The following is a 19969-nucleotide window of genomic DNA, read 5'->3' on the forward strand; positions in this document are numbered from 1 at the left end:
GTTATTTCACCTCTTTCGTGCATGGTTTCTCTCAGCTGCAGAAGCTTAGAAGGCCCAAGGGGGATCAGGGCTTGTGGCTTTTGTATGCTGACAGTTTGTACTGGAGGTCAGTCTGGAAGCACAAAGAAGCGACAATAAGGGCCAAGGGATTGATGTACTTTACTTTGGACAAAAAAGAAACTCAACAGAGGGAGAGGCATTTGCTTGTCTCATTTTTCCTCCTTGCCAGGACTAGATTTGTGATTCCTCCTGCGGACTTTTTTTCAGCAAACTGAGTATTCTGCTGTCTTCAGCATAATCCTGTTTTGTCTGGGCCCTAGGGACCTTTCCTTGCCAAATGCTCAGCCACTTGGACAGGCAGTTTTTGCTTTCATGGCAAACAGATCTTTGAGAACTTGATGCAGGAGTGTGAAATCGGTTGATCTCCAAGAAGCACGATGTACTAAGATGGTGTATGTCTTGCACAGTGCTTTGATGAGCTGAAAGTACTTACCTCAACCTTCTGGAATGAGGCAATTCAGTAACAATTCAAATTCTAATCAATTTTAATTTTTAAGCCCCTAGGAAAAAAAAAAAAGATAAATAGTGAAGTCTTAGTAGGAGTCTTATGATAAGTTTTTAAAATAAACTGATGTGTGAAATGAATGAAGGCCAAGTGCCTCCTGTACACAGGCTCCTAGAAACATTCAGTCTTTTCTTTTTCGCTTTAGCTGAATCTGGTACATCGAATAATGAAAGAAGTTTGGAGGAGATACCAGCTTCATTCCTGCATCTTCTGCTTGTGAGCAAGTCATTTGTTAAAGCTTTCAGCCTGTCTTTTAAAATATGGGCATAATAATTTTGGTCTTCAACAGTACTATTTGCTTGAGCAGTCAGTGCTTACTGTACTGTGAAAGTCAGTGTCACTGTCATGTACTCTCTAATGATTCTGCTGGCCGTCTTTAAGCCAACATGAATATTAATCATACAGGCAGTTTTATGGCTGGAGTTCAAAGTTGCTGAGTTCACAGTGGTCTCAAGCTTGGTAGTGGGTGTTGAACACCTCTAAAAGCCAGGTCACTTATACCAGCACTCAAAATACTTCACTTATTGCTGTTGATACTGGGTACCGCTGAGAGACTTGTAAATATGCGGTAATGGGGGGAAGGGGAAAGGGGATACCACAGAGACTTTGAGTGTCAACATTGAACAGCTGGTGCTCTTAGGTGATAGATACCTAAGTAAAAAAAGATAGCATCCCATGGCAATTCACCCAAATTGCATGCATTTAGTGCATACATAGTACAACAAACTGACCATATCTTCAGGAGAGTGTGGGCATCTCAGGTTCCTAATATGTTGCTACTTTGTTAAATACAGTGATGAGAGAGGAAGTACAGGAGAGTTTGCAGTGTTCCACATTATGAGTCGGATTTTGGAAGCAGCAAATGGCATGTGCATGCCTTTACCTCCTGGTAAGTCCTGTGGTTTGCTGTTTTAACCATAAGTGAGGAGAGCAATGCTATGAATTCCTCCCAGAAGAGCACTAGTTGCAGCAGATGTGTCAAGTTAGCTTTGGCAGTATTGAAATCTGTTCAAGACAGTTACAGAGGGGAAGACCCTCCATAAACACGTGCAAGGGAAGTAAACAAAACTGAATAGTTACTCCAGATAGGGACAAGAAACCAGAAGCTTAGTTCTCTGTTTTCAGCTTCCAGTGAAGTGCTTGGGCACAGTCTTAGCTCAGAACTAAGATTTAGACTTCTTTCACTTATATATTTTGCTTAGACAACTGGACTTTAGTGTCACAGGCTACGAGGGAAAATCGTATCCTGGAGGGAGGAGAAAAGCGTGTTTTTCCTCATGCTGTTGCCTTGCTAATATTTTTCAGTTTTATCCTGAAAGGATTACCTCTAGCCTTGATGGATGAGCTGATCTTGATAGTAGACTTTCATTTCTTAGAGCTCCTCATAATTGCTTAATTTTTGTTACAGAAAAACTTCTTAACTTCTTAATGCTTTCAGATTCTGTTTGAATCTTTCTAGTTTGCATTTCCTGATCTGTCTTCAATCTGTGAAACTGTTTTTGGTATGAGGTTGTCCCTCAGACTTACACTGTGTGGGCGCAAATGGTGTCACGTGATGACAAAGACCATCATCTGGCTGATATTAAGTGAGGAACTAAAGTCTTAACGCTGCCTGTGGGAATGTGTGGGTGGCAGCCACATACTGAGGGTGGTGAGGCCTCAGTTTTTGATTAATCAGGAGGAAAGAGGGAGATAAAAGACAAATTAATAGAACAATTCAGATACAAGGCAACAGCTTGGAGATGTTTAATGATTGCGTATGACTATAACTGTTTTCAGTCCCCTTAGCTTTACTCTTTCTGAAAGGATTGTACCCGAAAGGACTTAAAGGGTGCCTAAACAAGACTACATGACATTTGATAAACTGATTTCTTCACTAACTAGAAACAGAAGTTAAGGACAGTGTTGGCTTTAGCTAGAGTAATGCCTGTCTCTAATACAGACTTAGAAAAAAGAAGAAAAAAGAAATATTGTCGCACCAAAAAAGTTTGTATCTATTTCATAGGTTTTCACACCCTGCACTTCGGGCTTGGTGTTCGATGTCTCCCTCTGCATACCCTTCTGCACTATATTGATACTGGAGTCTTGCATTTGACAGAAACATGTGTTGGGAAATTGCTGAAAGGTACAGTGAGTTTCATGCATTTCATTTGTTACCAGCCAGCTAATTGGGAGTGATGTCCTCTCAGCCGTTCAAACTCAGACACAGGATTTACCGCCCAGGAGACTCAGCTCTTCTCACAGAGTGTTGTTTCGGTCAGAGCTGTACCTGATGGTGTTGCCCAGCTGAAAGGAGAAAGTTAGGGCTCAAACTACGCGATTGACAGAGAACAAAGAAAGTACCTGTTTGGGGAGAATTTGAGCTTATAATTTTTCTGCTTGGGACTTCTTAGAAAAGTGAAAACTAAAGCTCATCATAGAATTTGTTGGGGGATTTCTGTGATTATTAAAGTGCACCCATATGAGTATGGAAGTTAGTCTGCTATCCAGTCCTCAGCTTTTGCTTTAATTATGTTTGGAATAAGATGATCCTAGTGCTGGGATTAGCAAATGGCTAGAAGCTCTGAGTTAGGAAGTAATTCAAAATAAGCAAACAAAAGGCTACCTGGCCCAGCATCCCTATATTTTTAGTAAATATTGAGCATATGGACATCTTCTAAATATGTCATAATGTTAACTAAAAGCAGGAGTTAAAATAAGTTCTGTATGAACCTGTGTAGTCATCAAAGGCAGATCATGTTCTGTATGTGGTTTCCTCTCAGCAGGTGCTAAGTAGCTTGTTTCCGCAAAGGAGGCTTAGGACAAAGTAGCATTCATATGGTGGCAATGACTGGGGCCTAAGGCTCCAGTTAATTGCCTCTTCTAGATCGGAAGGGAGGAAGACAGAACTGTAGCATAAGTTTCCTGGGATGCAGCAGCACTATGATAAGACTTTCCAACAGTAATGCATTTCATCCCAGCTGCAACCATGTTCCCTTGTAATGTGCTATTTCTTTGGTGTTCAAGAAAAGGGACAACACAATATGCTGTATCTGTGCCTGGTCTTGATAAATGAAATATTATATATGCAGGGAGTTCTTAGTCAAAACAAATTTGAATTACTGTATAAATTGTTACATAAAATGGTGAAGTTACATACAAATATACAGAAAAATATTTATATAAATGGTATAAATATAAATAACACTCCTAATAGTGCTTATTTAAAAATAAAATTTTCATTTCATTACAAAGGTTATATTAATTCAGAACACCTTCAGTGAAGGTTGAAAGTGTTAGTTATGTGGTTACTGTTTCTTTTTGTTGTTGTTGGGTTTTTGTGTATATTTTTTTTTCTCCTTATAGATCTGGATGACACTGAGAAGAATGAAAAGCTGAAGTTCAGTATTGTCATGAGGCTTCCTGAGGTAACTAATGACTTTAGATGTAATTTCTTGGATTCTGGAGTTGATAGGAAATTCCTCCGTGTGCATAGGATCAAGCCAATGGAAGATTTAGGTGTGATTCAAATAGGGCACAGATGTAACCTGAACCTCCACAGTTTCTCCATCTGCTGCTTGTGACCTGTAGGGTACCCCGATAACTTAGATTACAGACTTGTCCATAGTGTTTTACAGTGTCTCCAGTACCGTACAGGAATCAGGCAGGACTGGCACTGTTCTGCTGAGTGCTTATCTGCATAAAGCAGTAAGGGTTTAATGGGGTTTAAAGAGGATTTATGGGGGTTTTTTGTGTGTTTTTTAGCATGCACAAATGTCTGCCTCACTTGTGACCTCTGTATTTGGTTTTATACATATTATCAAATATGCTTGAAAGCTGGTACAGCAAAAGCTGTAAAATCTGATCATACCACAACTCTGTGGCTGGGATTGAATTACAAGATCTCGCCCTCTGTGAAATCTTCCAGCCTCGCCCATTGGTAAAGTGACTCCTTTAGCCACGTGCTGGAACTAATTACTGATGCTCCATTGAAAGTTCCAGCAGAATGGCAGATTGACTTCTCCTTTTCCTCTTTTGTTCTTGGTGCATACCACAGTACTGCAGAAGAAGCATAACATCTCAGTGAGCAGAGGAAAACCAGGGATCCCGCCTTGGGGATTGCCTTGCTGTAGAACAGGCTTTTCTCAACATAAGTTGCTTATTGTTTGCTCATTATGGGCTGTTATGTATAGTTCAAATGGCCAGAAGTGCTGCTTTGGTTTTCCTCTAACAAGGGCTTCTTTATCTGGCAGCAGTTCTGAGAAGGGGAAGGGAAGGAGAACTCCACAGGCGGTTCTTTGTCCTCTGTATCTTGTTTTGGGCATGGGTTGGTGAGCTGGGGTCAGCGTGGGGCCTCTGAGCTGTCAGCCCCAGGCCTGGTGGGTGGGGAACGCCATTCCAACCCAGCTTTGACACGAAGGGCTGAGCTGTTAGGGCCTCAGGGGACATGTACTGCTAGTTACGCATGGTAGACTCGGTGCCTTATTGTATCTATTTACAGCTTTGGGAAAAAATTCAGAGAACAGTTTGTTTGCCAAAAAGGACACTTTGGGGTGACTGGGACTATTTTGAGCAGGTTACATTCACTAAATGACTTCAGTTGCATCAGAAGCAAGTATTTCAGCACTATTGAAACTATCCAGCCTTTCCTAAACGAGCTCTTTCAGTAGTCTGTATTACAATACAACTGAAGGGGGCAGGGGGGAGATCTAGATAGCGAAAATAGCAAAAGGTGCAGCTGATTGCACAGTGTGTTCATATTTGTTAGGATTGGAAGCTTTGGGATATCTGGGTTTGAATCTCTTTTGCCTTTGGGAATGTGAATCGACGTTATCAATTCCCAGGACCGTTCCCAGTATCTCTCCTTGTTGGCATTCTGCTTTTGTAAGATTCCTTAGGCTGAGCCTGAGAGAAGCCCCATCCTGAACAGAGCATTGAGGAATGGGGCATCTGTGTTATTCTTTGGGAGAAGAATGGATCTAAACCAAAGAGTCACAGTAAAGGACAAACGGTCATTTTAAGCCTCAATTAATATTTAAGTACACATGCAAAGTGGGAGGGAGGTAACGGGACAGACTGATTGACAGAAACTGAGTAGCTCAGTGGGTACTGAGTAGCAAGGTTTTGATTGTTTCCCATGTTTTGGGAGCGTATTGCTATCTCTTAGTTACTGGCTATGAAAGGAGGGCTCCAGGGTTAAAAATGATGACATCTTGGCTTCTGTGATCAGTGTCTGAAAAGAAAGCATCTGTGTTTACAGCCTGTATTTTGATTCAGGTTTTTTCCTCCTTTTCCTCCTCCTAAATTTCCACTGTCCTGTTTATGTTCTCAGGTTTTTGGTTTTTGTTTTTTGGTTACTAGGCTCTCAGTCAAAAGGTCCGCCAGTTTTGGAATCATCCAATAAATGCTAATTTCATTGCACGGAAATATGTGAAACTTTTGCTTGAGAAGCTGGGGAACAGGCAGGTAAGAGCACACAGGCCTTTTTTTTTTTAAAAAATCTTTTGCTTTGACAGCGTTGAGATTCCTGACCTTTCTGTAGACTATGGCACACTAAAGATAACACTGAAACTTGGCACTGTGTGACTTTGTGAACTAACATGAAATATTCTCCCTTACAGTCTAGCAGTCCTATGCCTGAGAGACTCTCAGTCCCTGTAGAGTTTTTGCCACTTAACTACCTGACTAATATGTTGGCAGAGATAGAGAATCAAGGTAATGTTAATTCTGTACTTTGGAAGACCGGTAATTGTTACCCTTTGATGCTCACACTCAGTTGTATCCTGACTAGATTGACATAACTGAATTCTAAAACTCCAGTTATGTCTGAACATGTAAGTTTGGTTGTCTTTCTGCTGATGGGAGTGGTCAGGGGGCTTCTTCACTGCCATATCCTTTCATCCACACCCCCTGTGTGTTGAATCCAGTTGGCAAACTTGCATTTTTCAGCATACAAGTAGTGAAACATGGTTCATGCACAGCGTGGTGGTAGCTGTTATTCTGTGTTCAAATAGGGAGAATGGCTTGTTCCTTATTTACACAGTATGGTGGCCAAGATGCAACCAAAATCAGATCTTCCACCTCAGAAAACAGCATCCACATCACTAGATTAGGAGGGGCTCTGAAGTAACAGGTATTTTTTATTTCAGTGCTGTTCCTTTTTCTGAAATTGAATTCAAATTGGTTAGGTCAGTTGCTTCATACAATGGACCTAAGTATCTGCAGATTTTTGAATTCCACTGAGAAAGCAAGGTGCATTAAAGGAAGCATTACATTTTTTAGCATTACTGGCTATGCCTATACTAGTAAGCAAAATAAAGTCAGGATAAGGACCTGCAGGCTAAAGTAGGATTGTCCATGTATGGATATCGTTCCATTTGGGGAGGAAGAAGAGTTAAACCATATAGAAGCATATAAGAGCGTGCCCTGGTCCGTTTTATGTACTAGCACAAACATAGCCACTGTGCTCAAATCTTGTTTTGGATATCCAGTGTAGAATTAGTACAGAAATCCCTAGCAGCCTGCAGAGATGGTCTGTTGTTTGCTTATATCTCACTAACAGGAAAGCTTCTGCCATGAGTGAGCATCCAAACAACTCCACTGAATGCCGTAGGTATTTTGTGGAAATGAAAACACGTTTCCATCTATTACCTTATCTTTCAGTGTTGTAGGTCAAGATGTTAAATAGACTGCAGGACTAAGTGTATGAGAACACTTATGATTTTGTAAATACTAACTTTCTCACAATGATTTTTCTAGGTGTGCATCCATATGAAAAACAAGATCATGTTAATGTAAGATTTGTAGAGGAAACGGCACTCAAACACACTATGACATTTTTGGGCCTCAAATATTCCTGAAATAACATGTTCTTGAAGGAAGCTGTGGCACTCTTATGTAAAAGTATTCACACAGAAGTGGGCAACCAACTTTTTTTTTGTTTTAAACTGAAATGTCATGTTGTTTTCCAAATAATCTGCAGTTTTGTGTAGTCACCATTACTGATATAAGCTACTCAAAATATTGTTTGGTGCAACATATTAAGGCTGAAATCACCGACTTGTAGATAAATCCTAGAGAATTCATCTGATACAAACCCAGGTTTCCAATGAAAGATACCTGTGGTTTCATTGTTTCATGTTGAAATGGTCAAATAAGTGGAACTATAGCAGGTATCAAAACTTGCTGTGAAAATTGGTATTGATGTCAATTATTGTAACAAGATAGACAATCCTGAAAAAGGTAGTCCAGTTGTACTGTACAGTGACAAGAAAGTGGTACCTGTTTACTATTTAGATTAATAAAATGATTTCTTGGTGTGTTTATGTAAAGCAGGTAAGAATAACAAATGGCGAATCAGTTTTTTGTATATAATGCATCAGTAATGATGTATTCATTCCTCATGGAGGTCATGTGTTATTTTATGGTACTTCTGCCTTTGGAGTTTGATTCTAGTATATTCAGTTTTGTAATTAGCGCAAAATATAATCTTCTTAAAGTGCCTGTGACAGGGTTTTGTTTTGTTTATTTTTTTTTAAATGTGTATAATATATTGTAAGCAATACAGGATAAGAAAAAAGTTCTTTAGAATTTTACCTTAATGGTGACTTGGACAGAGTTTTACTGAATTCTTTCCTTACAATGTTTAGTGCTACAGTTCAAGCCCCAGCTTCAAAAAGAAATGGAGATTCCTTTTCCTTCATTTTCAACTTTTATTTATGTATAACTGAACCAGTATTGTTTGGGTTGTTTTTTTACATTCTGAACTGTGACATTCATTTAAAATAGTAATAATTGTGGTTTGCTATGCAGAGAAAATCTTAAGTTCTGACATGTAGGGTTTCTGCACTCTTTACTGGATTTAAAACCACCTCTGTCAAAGTTTCAGACTATTAATCCAGTTAAACTCATTGACAATTTGATACAGATTTTTGGAGGTTTTCAATAGCAACCTCTGGTATTTTCTCTGAGCAGTTTCCACTGATGCTTCCAGTTCCTTACCAGTGAAATAAAAAGATCCAGTTCTCAGGAGCTTCTCAGCAAGTTTGTGGTCATTCCCCTGTCATTGCCATCAGCTGAGCAAGAGTTTTAGCTTTCTCAATAACTGCATAGAGGGAAGGAGTATTTTTCTCAATATAATTCGAATTTGGCAAGCGTCAACTCTAGTCCCAGACTGCAGAAAGCTATGGTGGTGCATTTGTGTAAGCACTGGCGACTTTGTTCATATTATATTAATAACAAGAGAAGATTTTTCTAGGCTTTTCTTCTTAATGAAATGTATTATAAAATATAATCAGATGCAATAAAACTTCACCTGCAAAAAAAAAAGTAAGCATAGTATGATGATCACTCATTTTTCTTAATATTTTAAAATACTGCACTGCCATTTGGGATACCAGGCTCCTCCTAGTCAGGAGAAGGGAACTTGAATTACTGACTATTCAGCTATGCTTCTGGCATTGACAACTACTTTTGTTTTTAATACGGAATTTGGCTAAACACTAGTGGACATTCCTTCAGTGCAGTGTAAATGCTACTGACCCTAGAGATTCAGCAACCAGTAATGGCCTCTCCTGCTTTAGGTGCTGTCTGGTCAGATTTCAATTGGCTTTACAATAGGTTTTCTGAAATGTCTCATATTTGAACCAGGTTCACTTGGTTTGAAAGGAGCCAGAGCGCCGTAGGGCCGCGGCAATGGGAGACTGTATTCGTCATCTGGGATGTAGGCGGTTGGACGTTGTTCCGCTGTCGTGTGGACATAGCCGGGCGCTGCAGCTTGTTCCTCTTCTGCTGCATGCTGTGAAAGAAACACATTTTGATCACATAGTGATTATATGCTTTAAAACTCTGGTACTCTCCTGAGCCAACGTACAGAATGCCTAACAAAGGAAACACCATTAGTCTAGTCCTTATCAAATCAGGAAACCCAGAGGGGTATTAAAAGGAAAGCGTGAGTTATTGACCATGTAGATGCGAGTGTGTCCTTTTAAACAGCGTACAGTTTGAGCCTGTATTGCTTTCGTTAAAACAGATTAGATGAACTTTTAAAAGTTGTAATGAGTGCGCACAGAACATCTCGAGAACAAGATAATAGTCCTGATGCTTCAAAATGTGGCTGTATTTACACTGACAGCAGCTGTCCCTGTATACTGTTACTGCACTGAGCTTGTGTCCACAGCACTGAAAGGAAACTGGGCATGAGGAGAAGTGTTAATGACAGAGAAGTTCCTTATTCTAAACCAGTTTTACTGCAGCACTTCTGTAGGACTTCAAGTTCTCTTAAGTGTATGCACAGCATATTCCTCTCTCAGCTTTGTGCGCCTTTCAGATTCCCTTGGAGTGATCAACTAAAGGATTCGTATAGCGAAGCTGATTTCCCATCAGCAAGAGTTCCCCCAGTATGCACATCTCACTTGTATACTACTCTTTCATCTCTGGAAGCTCTCTGCTCTAGGATCACTGATGGTCTCAACTAAGGAGGCAGAGTATGCCGCAGGGTAGAATTTGAAGCACGATTTGATATGCTGCCCTGCCTGCCCTCAGTGTCTTGCTCAGCAGTCTGATTTCTTGCTACTTTGGATCTGATGGTCACTGCATCTGGTATGTGGAAGATGCTAAATTTATTTTTCCTGAACTCCACACCCCACCTTCTGCAGCTTTACCGTGAAATCAAATGGGAAGCAGTACCTCACCGATGGCTATCTCGCTCATCAGTCCAAAACATGGTCACACAAATTATTTCTATAATTGAAGGTAAGTCTTCCTTTTAGTGTATTCTCTCCTTAAGATTCAATGACCAGTTCTAAGCAGTGTTGCCAGGCTGCAGCTAAAACTCCACAAACCCACCATGTACTGCTTTAGTAGCTGTCTCTGTCTATACCATCGTCTCCACTGACTCCTGGGGCTCCGTGTTTGGCAGCAAACAGCTACACAGTGAGCGCAGCTCTTTTTCTGAAAGACAGGCTAGAGCAGTGAAAAGATGGGGCTGAAGATCTAATGGCAATGTATGGCAGAAACTTACTTCAGCTCTGGCTTCAGCTGCTGCTTTTTGCATCTTCTCATTGCGTAATATCTTCAACCATTCATTTTCTGTTTCTTTAGGAGGGGGAAGGCCTTGATCTATCCTTGATGAAACAGTCATCAAAAATTGCTCTTTGTCTCTCACTTCCTGCTGGAGTTTAATGGCAAGTGCTTGCTTCATGGATAACTCTGCAACAAAAGCCATTATCTTCTGGGTTCTGTCCTTTATCATCTTCTGCAGTTCGTTTGTCTGGAATAAGTAACAATTGCATTTTAGTTAGGGCTTCCCTTTAGACGCTTGCTGGGTGTGACACTTGGGTAGGTATTGGGTAGGTGAGAACAAGTCCAACTTAACAAGGTTTTAAAAAATAGTTCCATACTTGAAAATGACTTAATGGAACGGGATGCGTGTTTCTTCTGTGTACGCATGGAACCACAGAAACTGGCAGCCACATTTACTCCAGTACAAGATACAGAAAAGCAAGTTTGTCATTACCTCCTGCCCTTTTCAGCTGAATAGCAAAACTCTCACTGCCCTCAAAGGCGTGGTACCCTGATTCTCATTGAGTTTATGCACAATTAACTTTGTAATAATGGTGCAATAAGCCTGATCTTTACAAGATAATTGAGTGATAATCCGGACACAGTGGGGCTGCGGGTTGTGAAGTTATCCTTGGCAGGGGGACAAACAGAAAAGGAACAGGACAGGAATCCTTGAGTCTGACTGGAGATGATTTAAACAACAAAAAAAAACCCCAAACACCCAAAACAAACCCAAACTTAAATACTCTTTTTTAAAAAATGACTAATAGGGAGTTGGGAGAGTCAGAGAGCACACTTGCAAATGTAACTTTTGGCACGCTGCCATTTTTATGGTAGTTTATTAGCCTGTGGCCATGACTTCACAAACCCAAATAACAGCCATGTTATTTCTCTGTCTCTGGAAAATGAAAATTTTACTGTAAAGATGTGTTTTGTTTTGAGCCTTTCCAAGTGCCAAACCTAACACTTAAGGAAAAAAAATCATCAACCCTGGACTTGTTTTACATTAATTACTTTGGGTTTTTTCTTTCTTTCACTCAGCTCTGCTCTGCTCTAGTTGGAGCTTTTTCATTAAAGAGGTGGGGATGAGAGGATTTTTTTTGCTCTTCCCCAAACAATACTACTGGCAGTTAAAAGGAAATAGCTATAATTATATAAAAGTAACTGTTGAAAATGGTATTTCTTTCTTGTGTGGTTCTTCCTACCTATATAAGAAACTTTTGAGCCAGATATCAAGTTTATCTTTTTGTACATTGGAGTAGAATTTACCTGGCTTTTCCTCATTTCTTTCTAGCCTTTGCCCTGTTTGTTGTGGAAAGGCTGTTAAGTACATGTGCAAAGAGAGAGTTCTACCAAGTTTTTAAGCATCTACCTGAGAAAGAGTTAATCCTATATTTTGATGAAAGGTACTATTTATGGTGCAACTTTCTTCCAAAAAGAAAGTACACTCACCTAATGCTGTTGGTGTGTTGATATTACCTTTAGTACTAAATGTCTGTAATTTCGGAAGACTAACATTATTTGCCTATCAATATTTCCAGCCACTTTTGTAATTTGCAAGTGAGTCATCTTACCTCTTGCCCACATATTATTTCATTTTGTATAGGCCAGCAAGCAGAGCATGCAATGCCCTCCTTACCCTTTTAGCTAGCAGCAGTGTGTCCTGCTTCCTGTTCTCTGCTGCGGTACGGATTCTGTCTGTCAGCCGGGAAATGTGCTCGTAGAGAAGATCAGTCTCCAGCAACTTTTCCTCCTTTTGCACCAACTCCACCTCTAGCTGCAGTGAGAAGGAGTATACAAGGTGTAGATAAATGACAGGGGAAAGAGTAGCGCAGGGTGTTCCCGTGATTCCTTTGAGAGCTGCTGAAATAATACAGGTGAACAGCCATAACTAATCACTTCGCCACCAGTTTTCTCAAGATTTTCATGCTGTCTGCCAAGTATCAGGCCAAAGCTGGTTCAGTTGGTTACTGTCAGTCATACAGTTCTTACATATCAGACCGGGCCCTTTAGGGGGGCCAGGCAGGGCTTACACCAGCATTGTTACTGCCTTGCTGTGACTTTCTTGAAAGCAATCATTTTTTTCTAGTGGTTTTTGTTTTTTAATCTAGTTCCTTGAGTCATGCTATAATGAGAAGGTTTCAGCTCTTGCTTTAAATACCTTTTCCCTCCTGCTGCTAAAAAAAACCACAACCGAAAAAAAACCCAAAAAACCCCCCAGGCTCCAAAGACTAAGAAAGAAAGTACTGTGCAACTAAAAGTACTTTAAAATCACAAGGAGATTAAAAGAGAATGTTTAAACTTATCTCGTGACTCCAAGAAACCTGGCTTTTAACGTGCAGGTTGGTAATAGCAGGCTGTGTTGTAGCCTGCTTGGCTATGCATAGCTCCCTCCTCTCAAGGAATATGGGACAGTAAAGCAAAAAGCTCAAGTAATTCAAGCAGAAGTGTTCATGGTAAATCCTTACAAACTGGATTTCAAGAGGAGGACTTTGGCATGTACTGCTCCGATCCTGTTACTCTAATACCTTCACAGCCCTGTATGAATCTACCCCGAACACTATATACAGTGGGGGGAGTTTTGCGCCCCTATAAATGGGACAGACAAAAATATCTAAGAAAATACTACTGGTGTTCATTCCATTCCTTTACCTTCCCCCCATACGCCATACAGGAGGTGCCCTCAAACTGGCTTTTGTGTCGGACCTAATGCTTCGTTTTGAAGCCTCTCCTGGCAGTCGCCGGCAATATCTCAGTCAGGTGTGCAGCTGCGCGGCTGGCCTGGCTGCCACTTCCATGAAGGTCTGTTCTGTGGCACCCTGCTCGGCGTGGAGACAAAGCAGTACAACCAAAGCCTCAGAAGGATGTTTGTCTGATCCCATGTCACATATGCAGACGTCCTTAAGAGGGTAGTGGGACTGTCGCCCTCTCACAGCCTGTGCATAGTGGTGGAACAGCTAATAGCCAATTGCAGAAGACTGACAACTTCGTTTGTTAGCAGTTCGTTATTCTGCATTTCTTTCCCTCTGCTGCCTTTTCTGTGCCTTCCCCTAGTGAATCGGGAGGGTCTGCACTGAAGTGCCAGTGATGCCAATGGACCAGCTAGCAGAGGATGCTGCAGAGCCAGGTACACCACACAGAGCTCTCCCTCTCCAGCCTCTGCTGGAAGATGTCAAAAAGTCCCACATCCACTTGTCCTGGAAAGCAGATGCTGGGCTAGAATTCCCATTAGCCAATCATAATTGTTTTAATTCCTCTTACAGAAAGTTTATTTTTAAAATAAAAGATACCATTTGCTTTTTCTAAAAGTGGTCAGTCACAGTGGGATGGCTTGTGGCATGAGAAGTGATATTACCTGCTCAATCTTTTTTAGCAGCTCAGGTGGAGATGGGTCCTTCCCTCCCAAGTCTCGCTTTCTACTCTTATTTGCAGGATCGGCAAAGATTTCCTCCATCTGTTTAAGCCTGTCCTTGCACTGGGAATACTAGCAAACACAAAGCCACAACAGTTATTTTTAACAGACAAGAAGCCAAAAGCCCCGCTATTCCTACATGACCAGAGATGGAAGATTGTGTTGTGGCTGATTTACACCAGGAGAACTGCACTAAAGCGGCTGGGGTGGCTGTACTGCCAACACCTGGGCTCGGAAGCAAGTCTCTGACCTTGCTGGGAGAGTGTTTGGGATGCTCGGGCAGTGTAGGCCTAAGCTAAATGGTACTGGTCGAACACTGGAAAAACATATCTCTATGAAACCAGAGGTGGTTGTACATAATTCTCCCGTCCTGTTGCTAACGGATGGGAATTTGCAAACCGGTAGACTGTGTCATGGAAGGTCATCCCTATAATGCACAAATATAAATGGGCTTCATCTTATTAATGACTTAAGTGTCTTGAACACTTGTTCTCTTGACTCCTTCTGCACATGCAACACAACCTGAAATTGTGTATAAATAATGCGGCTGCATGGAAGAGGCTGTTTCCCTGAGCCACCAGGTATCACGACAAGAGCCCTGGACTAGAAGATGATTTTTACCTTCTGAACATGTTTGGGAAGTTAGAAAATGGCTGCCCTGGGGGCCGATAGCTTCATCAGCTCCTGCTGGTAGGCTGGATGAAAAGCCGCAGATGGTTAGTACCAAACTTGGGCCATAGCGGGGCGGGCTCAGGACCACCCTCTGCAGCCACTGTCGGCAGGTGGGAGGATGGAGCGGAGCTGCTGGGGCTGGGCAGCGAGCCGAGACCTGCCACAGCTACGGCTCCGTCCTGAGGAAGGGGGAGAGGAGCGCTGGGGAAGGGTGGGAGCCCCCACCGGTGTCTGCGTCCTTCCCCGCGCCCCAGGTCTCCGCAGCCCGGCCCTGCTGGCACCTTCTGTGGGGGAGGCGGCTGCACGGGGGCAGCGGCGAGCGCCTGGGGCTCCTGTGGGACTCGCAATTTGAGCACGTTGCTGCAGGCTCTCCTGGGGCTAACAGGCAAGGTCTCCTTGTGCTGGGGTGGGGGGGAGTTAATACAAAGGATTGAGCCATTTTTAAATTTTTTTTTTAAGGAGGCAATGGTGTGACAGTTGCAGGATGGAAGTAAACTCTGTTGTCTACCAGAAATTGAGTCCCATCTGCTGCTTTGTCCTCAGGCTCCTTTTTTTATGCTCAGGAACACAGCAAATGTTTGAGGTGGGGGGGGTCTTCCTTTATTCCCTACAATCTTCTGTTTGACCCACAGGATCCATGTAGGAGGGATGCAAGTGCCTGACGATTTGGTGGCAAGTTAAATCTGAAAGTCCCACTTCCACACTGGTTAGCACTAAAGGTTTCATCCCTACAGGCATCCAAGTTTTCTACATTAAAGTTCTCAGGCACGTGTCCTGAAATGACTCAGTGGTGACACTGAGCAATGTGGTACTCCCAGGACCCAGAGAGGCAGGTGTTCCCTGACCTTTCTGATCTGAGACCTTCCCACAGAATAACACTTCCCAGAATACACCAGATGGATATCCATGCTTTGCGTAAATACTCACTGAAGGAGTGGCTGGGACCATGTCTTCATGTTTGGACTTGCAGGACTGACAGTGGTGGGGTTTTGTGCTTTGACGTGCACCTGGCCATCTGTCAGCACATTGTCGCTCCAACCCTGATCTGTTAGCACTGACGTAACGTAACCCGAGTAAGTTGCTATAAATGCTAACCGTCAATTGCAAGTGATGATCTTATGAAGGAAATAAGTGGTCACTGGCTCTCAAAGTTACAAACGGTCACCAAAAATATAAAGTAAATGTTTAGATGTTGCTACCGGGTTGGGGCTTGTTCACTGCGAGTTAACAAGTCATGTTTAGCTGGAAAAGGGAAAATTGACAGATCTTCTTGGGTGGTAATGGAATTTTACCAGAACACTCGTCTTAAATACTTCTTGTTCTGGTAAAAAAGCATCACACAGCTTCTTTTACACTTTGTCTAAGAATAGGCAAAGTAAAAACCTTAAATGACTGTAATGAAGAATTTCCTTGGCAAACCATGATTCAGTGCATAACTAGGTACTGAAAGATTTATTTTAGTTATAAACAACTAAAACTGATGCTCAAAAATACAGAGAGTGGAAGAATGTAAAAGCAGGACCAGCACAAACAACAGGATGCAGCTATAATTCCAGTGATGTTTCCTGTCTGGGTTCAAATTTGTCAACAACTAACCCAGGTGAAAATACCTTGTTGGAGGCAGTGGTACCTTAATGAGATTAGGGACAGCTCTCCAAGTAAAATTTTGCAGGATTGAATAGTTAATTTAGAGAAGAAGGACTAGTGCAGCAGAAACTCTGTCTGAACCAGATAAAAACTCCATAAAAAGTTTCATGTTAGATTTAAATACAAGGCTTACTTTTAAATGCAATATGAATTGGGAGTGATTAGATGCAGGCTAATCCAAAAGGATAGCAAAAAAAGCACATTTAGAGATAACCATGCTATTCTGTGCCTGCTTAAGTGATGTGACTGTAGGCATCTATTTTCTCCTGATTTGTAGTGTTTTCCTTGGACAAGACTTTATCTGAGTTCTAAGAGGTTCTAAGAGATTCTAAGTCTTAAAACAAAAAAATCCTTTCCTGGAGTGGATTTAATACAGGGGATAGGAAAAGGCTCTACAAGAGAGGCTTTTCTATGTTTGATTGTAATCAGTCAGAAGGAATTGTTGCAGGATGAACAGACAGGAAGGAACACATGCGTAAATAAAGGGACTGGTCTGAAAAAGTGGAGATCTGATGTTATTTTCAAAATCTCAGAGAAGGTAGGTGAGGTACGTAGAGCATTAGAAAAGAGCATATATCTTACCTATTTTTAAAAATGGGGGGAAAAGGAGCTATGGAACAATAGATAACTTATCTTCACTTTCTGAAGAATAAATCTGGAATAAATCATTAAGCTTTCTTTGTAGGTAGCTAGAAAAGAAAAAGGGTAGGAATAACAGCCAACACAGGTGTGTTGAGTAATGCCAAATGAGACCAATTTCCTACTATGATAATTTAACAGGTGCGTGGACGACAAATAGTAGGTATCATACATCTTGATTTTTACATAGCTTCAATATTGTTTCATATGACATTCATATAAACAAGCTAAGGAAATCCATTCTTGATGAAAATATAAGGTAAGTACTACATCAGTAGAGTAAGGTTCAGCTCAGACTGCACATACTTTTTGGAGGAGAAGATTCAAATTCAAAATTACCTTGGTCTGAACAAAAGAGATAATATTAAATAACAAATGCAAGGTGCTACATGTAGGCAGGAGAAATTACCTGTACAAATACAGAATCAAGGCCAACTGTTTATATACTCCTTTGTCAAAAAAGGGTCTGGTTGTTACATACGTTTACATGAAGATGAATCAATACGTCATGTTGCAAGAAAGGCTACGGTCGTATCTGGATGCATAAGCAAGAATGTAACCTGCAAGATGCCTGAATGAATCCTTTCAGTCTCAGCTACTGATATTAGGCACTGCATCTCAAGAAAAATAAAGACCAAGTTGCCAAAAATAAAAGAAATGCAAAACAAGAATGATGTAAGAAAAATCTGTAAGGGCTGATTGAAAGAAACAGAATTGTGTAGCCTAGCAAAAGGATGGGAGAGGAACATGATTAACTTTCTCCCAGTAACGTGACATGTTGCAGGGAGGAAGACAATGATCCATTTGTCATGTCCCTGGTGGACAGAATACAAATCAATATTCTTACACTGCAGCAAGAAAGATCCAGGCTAAAGGTTAAGAAAATCTTTCCACTGTTAAGGAAGGACCGGGATAGCTTGCCAGAGAAACTGGGGTTTCCCAGTGGTGGTTTGAAAGCACAGCTTAGCCCTCTCGGGAATGGCAGGCAATCCAATGCAGGAGTAGGAGCAGGATTGCCTAGATAAACTCTTTACCTCTCTACTAGCCCTGTTTTTCTATGACTGTGATGATGTGGTCTGGAGGTTTTAATGGGGTTGTATTAAAACCTGGACAAATGTCGATGCCAAATGCCTCAAACAAACTGACGGTCCCTGTACGTTAGCTGAACTCCGAGGCATGAAAGTCCCATCTACAGCATCTTGACAGCTCAGCAGGTCTACATATTGGACTAATTAATTATTAAAGCTAAGTCTTTCTCATTGATGCATGAAGGCAGATTAGTTTTCATGGGTCATTCCAGTCAGTGGGAACAGTCCCTTGATGTGCAGTCCCAATTAAAAGTTACATAATTGTATGCCCAGAGAAAACCACCTTAGGATCTCACCAGGTATTTTTTGTGTCAGACAAAGGAAGTACCTGTAAATATTTCTATTTTTAATGCTTTACATTGATAGTAACGAAAATACCTAGTCCATGTTACAAGTACCTGCTTAGAAGAGGTCTGGTATTGCTTAAGACAACAGTATTTTATTAGCTAAAACCTATTCACCAGTGTTTCGCTCTTTTGTGGAAATATGCAGCTTCTGATGAAAAGCATACGAGTGGAACATACATCAGTTTGATTAAACAGCTCATGTGGAACATAGGAGACCCAGGTGAAATTTTTGTTCTTGCTGAATTGGCACACAGCCCTGACCTGTGCTTTTCCCCTTCCCAATGAGTACCACAGCCACCTAGGCAGGGGGTCAGTTTCTGCGGCCAACTGAATACAATGTACTCATTCATCCCTCTATTCCAAGAGGTGTATCTCTAACAGAAATAGATATCCCATCTCAGAACAGCTAATTTAGTGCTGATTGAAGCATCTGCTGACAATACGTGGGACTTCCTAGATTCAAACAGTGTCTCTAAAAGAGTCAAAATATTTCAGTCAAATGCAAAAAAAACCCAAATATTGAAATATTTTCTATTTTGTAAGACTGAATCTTGTTTTCCTTTCAGATCTCTCTCTCTATATTTGAAGTATTACCAATGATGTATATCTGTTGTTGGAAAATCATTCGGCATACAATACTAGAAAGTTGCATTCACCCGTGAAGTGATAAAAAGAAAAAAAAATCTAAGGTAATGGGAAAATTGGGATATGCAGGAGAAGAGAAAAATAGAACAGATAAGAATAATGACAGAGTCTGAAAAATACCCGAGACTTAAGGAGAAGAAAATTGGGAAGAAAATTTATGAGGTACAGGTACAGCATTCGGCCTGCCTAATTCAGACGGTCTAAACTGTATTTCAATTGAAGATGCTTTTTGAAGCATCCTTCTTATATGATTCAAAGTTTCCCATACCATCAATGGGGAAAGGTAGGTGCCTTGAGAATAAAGACCTCTAGCAGGAATACCGTGCTCCCTAAGTAAGGTTATCAGGACCACCCTCTGGGGGCAGACACCCAATTCTTTCCGTTAATAAAGACACCTTGTTCACTTATCTGCATAATCTGTTCCGTGGGCTCCTAACACGAAGTTAAGGTTAGGCACACTGGCTCCTACACAAGGTCACAACAGAATGGAGAAATAAAAACGAAGAGGAGAACTCAGAAATGAGATTTACAGTATGCATTATAGGAGATCCAAGGGCCTCCGATAGAAATCAGGGTTTCGTAGTCCTGTGGTGCACTGATCCTTTCTCTGAATGTTTAGAATTATCTAAATTGAAAGATAGACAAATGGTAGTCCAAAAGGAGCTCCTGTTACCACCTCTTCAGATTTCAGCTTGGCTTCAGAGGTTCGTTTAGCAGACAAGACAAGTGATGTAGATCTGTATTCACCATATCAAGTTAAAGCCTTGTGCAAATGATCATTATCGTAAGATCCTTTGCACATCATAACTGAACAGATGCCGAGTTGGATTTCAACATGGGGTCAAATCTGTCATCGGTACAGGAAGTAGCAGTCTGAGTTTGGCAACCAACACCAGAATTCAGATTCGAGCTT

At 41.2% G+C, this 19969-nt stretch overlaps 2 protein-coding genes across 3 annotated transcripts in view; one reads left to right on the plus strand and one right to left on the minus strand.

Moving 5' to 3' along the window:
• The window catches only part of GSAP (gamma-secretase activating protein), a 47543-nt gene extending 38704 nt beyond the window's left edge, over positions 1-8839 (plus strand). Inside the window, exons 25-31 of one of the 2 annotated variants that reach the window (XM_049813661.1) lie at positions 711-781; positions 1360-1454; positions 2571-2690; positions 3911-3972; positions 5906-6010; positions 6166-6259; positions 7304-8836. In XM_049813661.1, coding sequence (XP_049669618.1) covers positions 711-781; positions 1360-1454; positions 2571-2690; positions 3911-3972; positions 5906-6010; positions 6166-6259; positions 7304-7404 — 648 coding nt within the window. In that variant the 3' untranslated portion in view covers positions 7405-8836. Of the gene's footprint in view, positions 1-710; positions 782-1359; positions 1455-2570; positions 2691-3910; positions 3973-5905; positions 6011-6165; positions 6260-7303 lie in introns of both variants that reach the window. The other variant, XM_049813662.1, reaches the window with a different exon arrangement.
• A 132-nt stretch (positions 8840-8971) lies between these two features.
• CCDC146 (coiled-coil domain containing 146) overlaps positions 8972-19969 on the minus strand; it is a 69320-nt gene continuing 58322 nt past the window's right edge. Inside the window, exons 15-18 of the mRNA XM_049813664.1 lie at positions 13962-14090; positions 12246-12383; positions 10566-10814; positions 8972-9341 (exon numbers count right to left, since the gene is read on the minus strand). Of these exons, the coding sequence (XP_049669621.1) occupies positions 9138-9341; positions 10566-10814; positions 12246-12383; positions 13962-14090 (720 nt within the window). The 3' untranslated portion in view covers positions 8972-9137. The remainder of the gene's footprint in view (positions 9342-10565; positions 10815-12245; positions 12384-13961; positions 14091-19969) is intronic.

This window comes from Accipiter gentilis, chromosome 11 (genome assembly GCF_929443795.1).
Source record: "Accipiter gentilis chromosome 11, bAccGen1.1, whole genome shotgun sequence".
In the NCBI taxonomy this organism is placed as follows: Eukaryota; Metazoa; Chordata; class Aves; order Accipitriformes; family Accipitridae; genus Astur; species Astur gentilis.